At 49.8% G+C, this 12,446-nt stretch overlaps 1 protein-coding gene across 1 annotated transcript in view; it reads right to left on the bottom strand.

Moving 5' to 3' along the window:
- CNTNAP2 (contactin associated protein 2) overlaps positions 1-12,446 on the bottom strand; it is a 2,389,242-nt gene that overhangs the window by 163,760 nt on the left and 2,213,036 nt on the right. The window contains exon 21 of the mRNA XM_008258071.4: positions 1,908-2,001. Within this exon, the coding sequence (XP_008256293.2) occupies positions 1,908-2,001 (94 nt within the window). The remainder of the gene's footprint in view (positions 1-1,907; positions 2,002-12,446) is intronic.

Raw genomic sequence — 12,446 nt, forward strand, 5'->3', positions numbered from 1 at the left:
CACTAGGCTAATCCTCCGCCTTGTGGCGCCGGCACACCGGGTTCTAGTCCCGGTCAGGGTGCCGGATTCTGTCCCGGATGCCCCTCTTCCAGGCCAGCCCTCTGCTGTGGCCAGGGAGTGCAGTGGAGGATGGCCCAGGTGCTTGGGCCCTGCACCCCATGGGAGACCAGGAAAAGCACCTGGCTCCTGGCTCCTGCCATCGGATCAGCGCGGTGCACCGGCCGCAGCGCGCCAGCCGCGGCAGCCATTGGAGGGTGAACCAACGGCAAAGGAAGACCTCTCTCTCTCTCACTGTCCACTCTGCCTGTCAAAAAAAAAAAAAGTGTGTGGAAAAATGGAATTAAAAAATAAGCTTATTTTGGTGCGAAAAATTTCACAATCCACACATAGTGTTTCCATAATGCATATTTCCTTGAGCTCTTTGAAGAGCTCTTGTATCTCTTGCCAGAACCTTCCTCTCTCAATTCCAAGTTAACCAACACGGAGATGAGAGCAAAGAAATTAATAGCTACCACGATCACTAACTGCCTGGCTTCATGTTTCGGTTCTGCCACTTGAATCAGCTCCTAGAGCCACTTAGCTAATAACTCCTTTATGCTTTAGTTTTCTTCTCTATAAACTGGAGACAATAATCATAACTACCTCACGGTATCGTTCTGAAGATTCAATGCATTAATATACCTAAAGTGTTTAAAATGAACCTGGCCTACAGGAAGTGTTACACAAGTGCACATTATTATTTTCATTATAGGTTCAATCTCTTGTTTCTTGCTCCTCATTTTCTCTAACTCCACACCCCATCTTTTTTTTTTTTTTTTTTTTTTTTTCAGCATTAATGCTATGCTGATCACTAACATGCACTGGACAAAGACTGACAGCCCAGCCTGCACAATACCATTGTCTTTCCATTTTGGGTTCACAATATATACTAAAAAATAATTCACTGGCTTCACATTAAACACTTAAATATCTTTAACTGCTTCCATCTGCCTACTAATTGCCTATAGAGGAGCAGGGCAAAGGTGACTCCCAAGTTCACAAGCACACATAGGGAAGGGTGGTCTCTCTCGACTGCCTCATTCCTATCCGTCCTCCGATGTGTGAACAGCAGGTAACTTTGCGAGAGGAAGAGAGAACATGTGATGCGCCTAGAGAAATTACATTACATATTGCTAGCAGGGAGATGTCTTGAAGAAACCAAAGAACAAACTGCATAAAGAACCCCAGAGCAGAGGCAGGTATGGTGGCTCAGTGGGTTAAGCTGCTGTTTGGGATGCCCACATCCCATATGGGGGCGCCTGGGATCAAGTCCCGTCTCCCCTTCCAATCCAGCTTCCGGCTGACGCCCCTGGGAGGCAGCAGCTGATGACTCCAGTACTTGGGTCCGGACACCCAGGTGAAAGACCACGATAGAGACCCTGGCTACTGATTTCAGCCTGGCTCAGCTCTGGCTGTTGTGGGTAATTGGAGAGTGAACCAGTGGGTGCAAAATCCCTTTCAATACTTGTTTTTCTCTGTCACTCTGCCTTGTAATTAAATAATAATTCTTATTTATATATATATATATAAAGAGCAACCATGGAGAGAGAGTTGTGGTCTTGTTTATACTGCACATCCCAAGTCACATTGGTTCTGTGTTGGCTGAGAAGTCCCTAGACCAATCACAACGTGTTTCAAAGGTGAACGGGTGGCTTTAAAATGTATCACATGAACCATTCACCACAAAGACGATCTGTTAACCCTTCTCCTGTTCCTCACTGAGAACAGCAGCACAACTTTTCTCGCATGAAGATATTCTGACCCAGCGAGGGGAATTAACCTGGTACTTTTAGAAAGCAAATCTAACGTAATTCTGATACAAAACACATTCTCAGTACACACTAATATCCCAAGAACCACATGCTTACCGATAACTTTTCCAAGAAAGAGCGACTTGGGAGAATTGAAGAGTGTGTCAGATGAACTTGGCAGATGGTAACTCTGTGTGGGATAGTGGTCAAGCTGCAGGAAGAAAACAAGAGACACGTTTTAGCTATCCTGCGCTGGATTGCTTAGGCAGGCAGTTGGAAATCAGCTTAGGTGTGAGAGGGGCCTGAGGAAAACAGAGTGCCCACGGAGGGGAACCTAGCGGCCCCTAGCAGCCTCAGAAGCACACCTTGCAAGCAAGACAGTATTTTACGCTACAAAGCCCTGTACGCACCCCAATAACTTTGTAAGAGGTCCCAGCCTCCCTCCACCCCAACCTATGGCAACAAAGTCCCCAGAATTGTCTCTGCCCAGCACCAAGTGGGCTACCCAGTCTAATAATACCTTCACAGTCTCCCCCCGAGGAAGGCACACCAGGACAACCCTCTGCCCAGTGCCAAGTGGGCTCCCCAGTCTGCTAAGATCAGGTGATAAAACCTTGGGAGGAATTCTACCTGTTTCACACCCAGCAAACCGCTTGTTGGGGGGAAGAGGCTGAGCGGGAAGAACAAACAACAGGAAGCCCCAGTCTTAAAGCAAACTGTTTTCAGCCCTTTTCCGAGATGCACGCCCGGTTCGCCAGGCGCACGCCTTCCGCCCTCAGCTCTCAGCCTTTGCAGACACCCACGCCGTCTACCAGGGCACTGCCTTCAGGCCTCTCGGGTCCTGGGCTTTTGCCGAGATGCCTGCCTCGCATAACGTGGCTTCCCCCGGCTGAATGGCTGGCTGTGCACCCGATTCCATCTGGAGAGGCGCCCGTCCGCTCTGACGGACACCCTGCCCCATTAAACCCTGCTACTCTGCCCACCACTGTGCTGTCTCATGCCTGGATTCCTTGCTGTGCGAAGACAAGGACCCCTATCCTAGCCGTCTCTGCTAGCAGAATCAGGTCTTCGCTGGGGGATGATGCCAGAACCCCGGTTTTGGGATATCTCCTTCTGCAGCAGGGACTGTGAAATACCAGCCTGAGAAAAGGGGGGGGGGGCGTCTCCTTCACCGGGGCTCTGAGAACAACGTGCGTGAGCTTAGTAAGTGAAAACTGTGCCAACCTTCCCCAGCTGGTGCGCATTTTTGGGGCTCATTCACTTGCTGGATTAAGATCCTCCACGTAAGTGTCGTAAAAGTTGCCTGACTCAATCTTGAGTATTGGTCTCTGAGATGGAAAATGGCACATCTATAGCAACGAGTTTCCTTTTCTTTTTTGGAAAATTAATTTGAAAAGCTGAGATACAGAAAGAGGGGAAGAGACAAAAAGATCGGCTGACTGCTGATTCACCCCCCAAATGGCTGCAATGGCTTAGGCTGGGCCAGGCTGAAGCCAGGATCCTAGAACCCTATCCTGGCCTCCCAGGTGGGAGGCAGGGGCCCTAACACTTGGACCGACTGTTTTCCCGTTAGCGCATTGGCAGGGAGCTGAGTTGCAAGTGGAGCAGCTGGGACTTGAACCGGCCCTCATATGCAATGCCTGCCTGTGCTCAATGCTGGTCTTAGCATAGTCTTCTTCAAGACCCTTCCCCTGAGCAGTTTTCTCCACTTTTAGGTACAAACCAGCTGGCAGCAATGTAGCCACTGGATGTACACACACACACACCACGGCACAAGACATTCACGGACAACGGAATGGAAAGCTGAGTGCAAAAATATTGTGAAATCCTTGCAAACAAGGGGTCTTCAAAGGTGTATGGAAAACATCATGGAAAAACTGCAGATTCCAAAGTTGTCTGCGCCCCAATCAAGGTCTTTGAATTCCACTTCCTGCTGACCCTCTGGAGGGCCCTGTATACAGGACAGAGGCTGAGATGGAAGTCCAGGGCGCTTCTCAACCAGGGTGGTTCCTCCTTACCACGGGCAGGGGGCGGCCGTGGGCGCCGCGGGAGACAAAGGCTGGCGCGGTGGGCGCTCCGCGGGGCTCGAGGGAAGAGCCGCGGATGGAAGTCCGCCTTGCGGACCGCGTCTCCCAGGAACCAGCGGCAACCGCGGTGCCGCGGAACCCGCGGCCTGTGCGGCCCTGTGTGTGCCCGCGCGGCGCTCCCGGAGCTGTCCGTCAACAGCAGGTGCAGGCGCCCAGTCTTTCCCCCAACTCCGAGCTCCTGCACGGTCCCGGGCCTTTTCTCCGTTCACTCGTGGCCGCTTCGGTTTTCTGGAGTCTCCCACCTGCTCAGGCGCGCGAGGAGGCCAGCGTGGGCGCTCCTGCCTGGTGGACTGCGGGGCCTTAGGAGGCCGGGACGCCCGAGCGCACAGGGGCAGGAAGGCGCGGGGGAAGTGAGCGCCAGCTCCTGCGCCTACCGCTTGCCAGGAACTTGGCACTGCAGGGCCGCGGTTAGGAGTCCAGGCGCCGGCGCAGCCCAGGGACTTGGGAGTCTGACCTGCGCAGCTGGCACTGGGAAGTCTTTGTGCGTGAGTGTTTAAGATAAAATCCAGGGGGCGGGGAAGGGGGGCCCGGAAACTTCGGTCACAGCCTCTGTCCTGTACACAGGGCACGTCAAAGAGTCAGCAGAGCATGGAATTCAAAGATATGCTTATTTGGGCACAGAAAAATTTGGAATCTCTGCAGCTTTTCCATATTTTCCATACACTTTTCTACATAAACTTTCCATAAACTTTTCTACAAAGTCTAACGCATCACGACAAAATGCTTATGTCATTGGAGAACCATAAATACTTTGCATCTCGCGAATTTCCGTCTGCACAAAGGCGGCTCAGTTTCTGCCGCTGAACCGCCTCAAGCTGCTTTGGCGCCATCTGGTGGCACATGTGGGTCACTACCGCTCCCTCTCCACTTCAGCCGTAGAAATGGCCAACAGCACAAGGCCACACTCACCAATGGCCACCTAGCCAGGCCACCCTGTGATGGTCTCCTGGAAACCTTCCTACATTTCATAACCATATTACTTTGTGTTAAAGAACTTTAAAAGTTAATATATACGGCATATATTCAGTGTAGAAAAAAATAATAGGCATCTGCAGGAATATAACACTTGCTAATAATTGTCAATTTTGTATGCATGTTCTTTTAATAAAAAATGGGATGGAATCCAACTAATAAATGTTTTCTAATCTTTTTTAACTCAATGAGATGCCATGAGACTCTTTTTGTGTCAATGGAATACAACTGAGTTACCACTTGCCACAGCTGATCAGTGCTCTGTTGGACGGATCTGTGGTATTTAACATGGTACTTAACAAACTTAAAGTTCCTGTGTTTAGACTTTTAGATGTGTCGTGTCCTCAGGTCCAGCACAGTGCTGCACGTGTGGTGGGCTCTCGGTGAAAACGTGTGGACTTTGTGAATGCCACCAAGCAGTGCCCAGCAGGAATTCACTCGGGAGTGGGCTGATGGCAGAACAGCCCCTGTCCCTCTCCTGGACTGCTTCTGTGGGTCCAGTCCTGGCAGCATTTTACATTATTTGTACTGAGTGCACAGTAAAATGAAATTCCTCATTTATCTCCTTCCTTCCTAAACCTATGCAGTGAATGGCTTGGACCAAAATACTGCCGTTTACATGTATTTATATTAAAATTTTATTCTTGGGGCTGGTGTTGTGGCATAGTAGGTTAAGCCTCTGTCTGTGATGCTGGCATCCCATGCGGGCATTGGTTCAAGACCCGGCTGTGTCACTTCCAAACCAGCTCCCTGCTAATGTGCCTGGGAATCAGTGGAAGATGGCCCAAGTCCTTGGGCCCCTGCACCCATGTAGGAGACCTGGAAGAAGCTCCTGGCTCCTGGCTTTGGATCGGTCTAGCTCTGGCTGTTGTGGCCATCTGGGGAGTGAATCAGTGGATGGAAGCTCTCTCTCTCTCTAACTCTGCCTTTCAAATAAAACATAAAATAATCTTTACCAAAAATGTTATTCCTTTTTTTGAAACACAATAATGGTTACTCAGTTTTTGAGTCTTGATTCTGCCATAAAGTGTGTCAGTGATGTGCTTGGTTTGGACTTATTTAAAAATATGATAAGCATTCCCAGTCTTAATTCCTTAATAATTAAGTCATTAATTTAAAAAACCTTGAGTAGGCGTCTAAGTGGGTAATGATATATAATTCTAATCTGAATTGTTTAGTGAGAAAAGTGTTTCTTAGCAGTTGAAATGGAAAGCATAACAACGCTAATGACACACAGAAAGCCTGCAATAGTCACAGAGCTTAACCATGAGAACACAAAGCGATTTTACAATACAAGGGGAAACAGTACCATGGAGTGGGCGCTAAGAGGGCAGAGGAGTCCCTCACTTTCCCTGACCTCCATACTCCCTCTCTCTCTCCTGCTCCTGCCTGTTTTGTGCCCAAGAAGGAGGGCTGTGACCAGAGAGGGCTAGAGCAGGCTTAGCCCCGGAAAGCTGGTTGAAACGGACAGTGAAGGAAAAATATCTAGAGCTGATAGTCTGCCTGGTGTCACTACCAGGTGGCGGTGTCCTCTGCCAAAGACAAAGACTAGCACCATCAGACAGGGTCCCTCCATAGCCACCGCCAAGACAGCTTACAACCACCTGAGTGGAAATGTGGTGGGCAGTACAATGGCCACCCGAAGATAACCATGTCCTCTTCCCAGATCGTGGGGGGATGTCACCTGTCGTGGCCACAGCCACTGCAGATGTGAATAAGGCAGGGACCTTGAGATGGGGATTATCTGATGGGCCCTTGCAGGATGCAGGTCAGAGAGGAGCAGGAGATACAAGGTTAGAATCAAGCGGCTGGAGTGACGTGGGGATGAGATCGAGGAATGAGGCCCTGTCTAGAAGCTGGAAAAGGACCAGAAACCGCAGCTCCTCCCAGGGGCCCCGGCGAAAGCAGCCCTTGGGACGCCTTGACTTCAGTGGTTTCACGCTGCGCGTGGACTGCTGACAACCAGAACTGCCAGGTCATACATGTGTGTTGCTTGTGGTTATCTGTGATAGCAGTAGCGAAAGGAAACCAACAGTGCCAGCAATTGCTCATCCAACATCACTGTCACCTTCTCCGTCTCCGTAGCAGCTCTAGGCTCCTCCATTCTTCCCACCTCCCAGACGGCAAGACTCAGTTTCTCAATTGCCTTGCATCTCTCAAGTAGAGATGCCCCCTTCTTTAAACCCACCCCCCTACCAGCCCAGTTCCCGAAATAAGCCCTTCCTCACTCTTAAAGTCACCCATGGCACATCAAGGTATGTGGGTCCCCTCGTGTCAGTTGTCAACTGAGTGACTGTGTGTCCCTGCATGCCCACGTGTTTGGAAGGTGTCTCTGCCCACCCACACGCCCAGGTGGTCTGCTGCTCCCACGGCAGCTCCAGGCCAGGGAGGTCTTGCAGGGGTTCCAAGCACGCCTTCCCAATGGCATGCGGACTGTTCTGAGCTAAAGGCACTTGAAAAATAACAGAGGCAAAGTGACCCTGACCTGCCCTTTCCCTGCGGAAATTAGGACAAACAGCAAATCCCAGGTGAGGGACGCCCTCCCCTCCCAGGAAGGAAACAGCATCGCTGGGACTGCAGATGGGGCTGGAGGCGCACAGGATTCTGCACAAGCCAGCCTTGGGAAGTGCATCTCCGGCCTCCCCGTGTGTTAGCTGCTTTTGCACAGCTGCTGTGACAGTGTGTCTGCATTTCCCCCCCGAGCCTCCTCTCATGGAAACTCAATTCGCAGGGGCCGCTGGAGCCCCTCAGAGGGTACAGGAAAAGTTCTGCCTCCCATGCAGCCCGAGACCCTTGAGTTTGTCCTTCTGTGGACATGACTTCCCCCCGCCCCCAAGGCAGGTGCCTCCAGGGAATTCTGTAGTGCCTTCCTCTTCCTCCCATCTCACAGGCATGCTTCACTGGAGTAAGTCCTACACTTGGACTCGTTACACTCAAGATACAATGCCATCAATCAGATATGGCCAGAGAGGCTCCTGGGAAGCGCCCAAGGAAACAGCATCTTCTCCAAGTAGAATTCCACTGGCATAGCCAGGTGGCCATCATTTCTCAAATGAACCCTGGTGCATTAGCCACGGTGAAGCGTAATCATTTCAAGGTAATTTCTTTGGGGTCCAAGTGAGCTATTTTGCTGTACATTTAGCTGGTGGTCATTTCGCCGGCAGTTAAGAGGCAATAAGAGATTGTGTGATTAAAATTAAACACTGTGACTCCATGTGCCCCAGGACAACCTTAAGGGAACACTAATTTGTTCAACATTGGCCATTAAGCCATTAAAAGCAAACTGATTCAGGATGGGCCTTGTGTCCTACACACTGAATCGAAAGCTTTAATGACTGCTCAGGTGTTATTTTGCAATTTCAGTTCACGTCTGCTTTTGAGCCACAGTTTGCGATGGCAGACTTTGAAGGGAATTCACCAGTCGGCTTCTGTGTGGGGGAGGAAACGCAGAGGAGGGGGAAGGAGTGAAGAAGAACTACTCAGTGCGGATGACCTGGGATCAGAGGAGGAGCTGGACCCCACGTCCCGAGGTAGGAGAAGCGATGATCAGATCAACTCGTGTCTTTCTTCCATGTCTCCCCATCACAGCCAAGCCTGTCGGAGGAGAGGCTGTATCTCTCCCTTCCACCTTCATCTCTAGCCAGGGCTGAGGAGACAAGGGTAGCCCCACACCCAGGGCCATTCAGCACTGAGAGCAGGATGGAGCAGGGCCCAGCCCCAGGATCAAAGGTAAACTCAGCTAAATCTTTTCTGCTTCTTCCCGACTTCCAAGTCACTTTGTTCCCATGAATGAAGAGGACAAAGAATGAAGGCTGGTGGCAGTGGGAGACAGAGCAGGGTGCGCTGTGGGTGTGTCACCAGGTCTAGTGCCGCAGCCCTGCCTTTTCTCTGCCCCAGCCAAGAGTGTAACTCAGCGGGGACCCGGAGCAGCTGCCTCTCTAGCCCCAGGAGCTAGCACAGTGCTTGACAGCAAGCAGGACCATCAGGTGATGCTCAGGGGCTAAGCGGGCAGCAGGAAACTGGACCCAGACACCGGAAGCAGGGGGATGGCACCTCGCCACTGGCCTTATGGCTGTCTTTTTCTGCCACATCACTAGTGAATCTCCTGTCGACCTGTGATCCACATGCCACAGGCCTGTAACATGTCAGGCGTTCGCATACATTTAATTATTAAATGAGTCGTCACGAGCTCAGCCACATCAGGGCTCTGTCTGTCTCTGTGTGTGAGTGTGTGTGAGTGTAACATATGGGAGCCCTAGCTCTTCCTTCCACTAGAACTTCTGTTCTCAGAAGGAGGTCTCCCTCAGAAGTACTCAGTTGGCTGAAGCCCCCAGAGAGTTGTGCGGCCACAGGTTTGGGTGAGGTTGACTCCATCCTTGGGGACTGCGTGAAGGGGACTGCCTGTCTGGGCATTAGTCTTGGACCCTGAACGGGTGTGCCTGGGATACTTCCGACAGCTCTGAGGCCTGAATTCAGCCTCACCTGTTCCTGGGCACCACAGGGCTCAGAAGCACAAGCTCACTCTGGTGGGGGCCAGCCAGCCAGCCAGGGCTTTGATTGTCCCTCCGACCCCAAGAGCAACTAGGGATATCAATGAGGGGTCACCCTCTGGGAGGCTGCCCAGTTAGAAGTCACGCTGCTTTGTACCTTAGCCTGCTTTGGGTCCAGGCTGCTTGTAGATCTGCTGACATACAGAGACACTTCAGGATGATAAAGAGCTCAAGAAACACTCTATCCTGTAGAAGAGCCATGCACCAGAAGAGAAACAGCCAGGCTTTCATACTTGGGTTGGTAATGATGGCATGCCGTGGAGGTGTGTGAGCAGTGAAGGGCAAGCTGCAGTTTACTGCACATAGATATGACCTTGGCCTTTGTCAGGAGAGGCACCAGTTCAAGTCCTGGCTGCTCCACTTCCAATCCAGCTCCTGGTAATGATCTGGGAAAGCAGTGAAGATGGTCCAAGTGCTTGGGCCCCTACATGCACGTGGGAGACTCGGAGGAAGCTCCCGGTTTCCGATTGGCCCAGCTCCAGCCATTGTCGCCATTTGGGAATGAACCAGCGGATGGAAGACCTCTCTCTCTGTCTCTCCTCCTCTCTGTCTATAACTCTGCCTCGCAAATAAATAATATTTTTTTAAAAAAAGAAAACACCTTATAAATGGGAGCTGGGAGCTCTCTTCAAACATGTATCGCCAATTATGGGAATGGAAGGAGGAGAAAAAGTGGTTGGTGTTAACACACATTCGTCTAGCACATTTGGCTCCACAGAGACACAGCAGGACTGTGACTTCTTGCTCTCCTTGCAAGGGTCTTGCGGAGGCTCCTGCAAACCAACCTAAGAGTTCTAGCCTCAGAGAGGAGCGATGGTCTGGGGAAGGGAGTGTGGGGCTGGGAGACAGGCCCGGCTCTGCTGTTGAGTAAGCTATGCCTCCTCCTTGGATTTCAGCCTCCCTCTTCGTAAAGCAAAGAGGTTGGGCCGGATGATACTGAAGGTTTTGTTGAAAACAAGTATACGATTTTCCCAGGCCTCCAGGCCTTTGAGCAGAATCTCCTGTTGAGATCCAGCGTGGGAGACCACTTGCAAGGGGCCCGCCCAGGACACTACTCTGCTGTGGCGTCTCGGGGACGGAGGGAGTGGGGAAGGAGGGTCACTCGCCTTTTAGGGGCAACATCCTCCCACTTCCAGTTTTGAGACCCAGCTCATATAACATTGCTGCTTTTGCCAAGGATACCTAAACATCGCAGCAAGTTGGGCTCCTGACATCTGGCTGTAGGGAGATGCTTAAACAACGGTCAGGTTCATTCTTGAGCTTCAAGCAGGGCGGGGCCGTAGGGACAGCTAGTTTATCACCTTCTTCTCACAGACACAGAAGAGGAAATGGGGTCCTAGGGCAATTAGTGACCTGCTCAGTTTCCCAGACTAGCAGCGGTGGCATCAGCCTTGACCAATGTTACACTCACGGGGGCGCTCTTTTCTAGAAATGTGTGAGACTCAAGAAATAAAGGCTTCATGAGACAGATCTTTCTCTGCTGTACACATGCATGATTGCTCTTTCAAAGATATCAGGAGGTTTCTCTTATAGCTTGATAAGCAATTTTAAAATGGGAGGTATTATAAGTACTTATTACTATTGTCATTATGCTATCATTATTATGGTAATGTAATCAGTACAATATATCTGCCTCTTAAGGTCTAGTGCAATTGAAATCTTTCTGTATTGATGCAATTAAAAGAATTAGTGAACCCATTAGGTGATTTATGTTTTATATCAAAAAATTCTCAAAATAATAGAGAGAAAAATTAACCTTCACCCTCTGATCTACTTCCTCTAGTCTAACACTCCACCTACTGGAAAAGCACTGAACATTACTGACAGCATGATGTGTTTAAAGAAAAAGAAAAAAATCAAGACATTATGATATGTCCATTAAAAAATAAATAAAAAGCAGACAAGTAAGAAAAGAAACTAGAAAACTGCTTTTTTTTATCAATCTGTATTTTTTTTTTTTTTGACAGGAAGAGTGGACAGTAAGAGAGAGAGACAGAGAGAAAGGTCTTCCTTTGCCATTGGTTCATCCTCCAATGGCCCCCGCGGCCGGCGCACCGCGCTGATCCAAAGGCAGGAGCCAGGTACTTATCCTGGTCTCCCATGGGGTGCAGGGCCCAAGCCCTGCTTGGGCCATCCTCCACTGCACTCCCGGGCCACAGCAGAGAGCTGGCCTGGAAGAGGGGCAACCGGGACAGAATCCGGTGCCCCGACCGGGACTAGAACCCGGTGTGCCAGTGCCGCAAGGTGGAGGATTAGCCTAGTGAGCCGCGGCGCCAGCCTCAATCTGTATTTTTTTTAACATTAATGAATGGGAGGAGAAATTCTCATTTCACAGCTGATATAGCATTTCTTTAATAGCATTAATTTCAAAGACATTTATAGCATGCTGGCCCAATTCCTACATAATTGTTTCAAGGGATCTGGTTAGAAAAAAATTAGCACTTTTCTGGTTTGTGTCTTTGACTTGCAAATAAAAATTCAGAAGATGAATATAAAGCTTTAAAAGACAATGTCTGGGGGCTGGTGCTGTGGTGTAGTAGATAAAGCCACTGCCTGCAGTGCCAGCATCCCTTATGGGTGCCAGTTCTAGTCCCAGCTGCTCCACTTCCAATCCAGCTCTCTGCTATGGCCTGGGAAAACAGTAGAAGATAGCCCAAGTCCTTGGGCCCCTGCATCCGTGTGGGAGACCTAGAAGAAGCTCCTGGCTCCTAGCTTTGGATCAGGCCAGCTCCAGCCGTTGCAGCCATCTGGGGAATGAACCAGTAGATGAAAGACCTCTCTCTCTGCCTCTCTATAACTCTGCCTTTCAAAAAATAAATAAATCTTTTTTAAAGAGACAATGTCTGAACTAGTATCTAGGAATTTGATCTCATATTTTCTTCTTAGAGATCTAGTGTTAGAATAGTTCATGGTTTTGATATACTTTAGTATTTATAATCATTTCAATAATCATCAACTTTAGTCCTAACACATAGGGCTACTGTGGAAAATAATTTACATAATAAGCACTAATGAATTAATTTTATATGGTATGCGTCCTCTGAAGA

This window comes from Oryctolagus cuniculus, chromosome 3 (genome assembly GCF_964237555.1).
Source record: "Oryctolagus cuniculus chromosome 3, mOryCun1.1, whole genome shotgun sequence".
NCBI lineage: Eukaryota > Metazoa > Chordata > Mammalia > Lagomorpha > Leporidae > Oryctolagus > Oryctolagus cuniculus.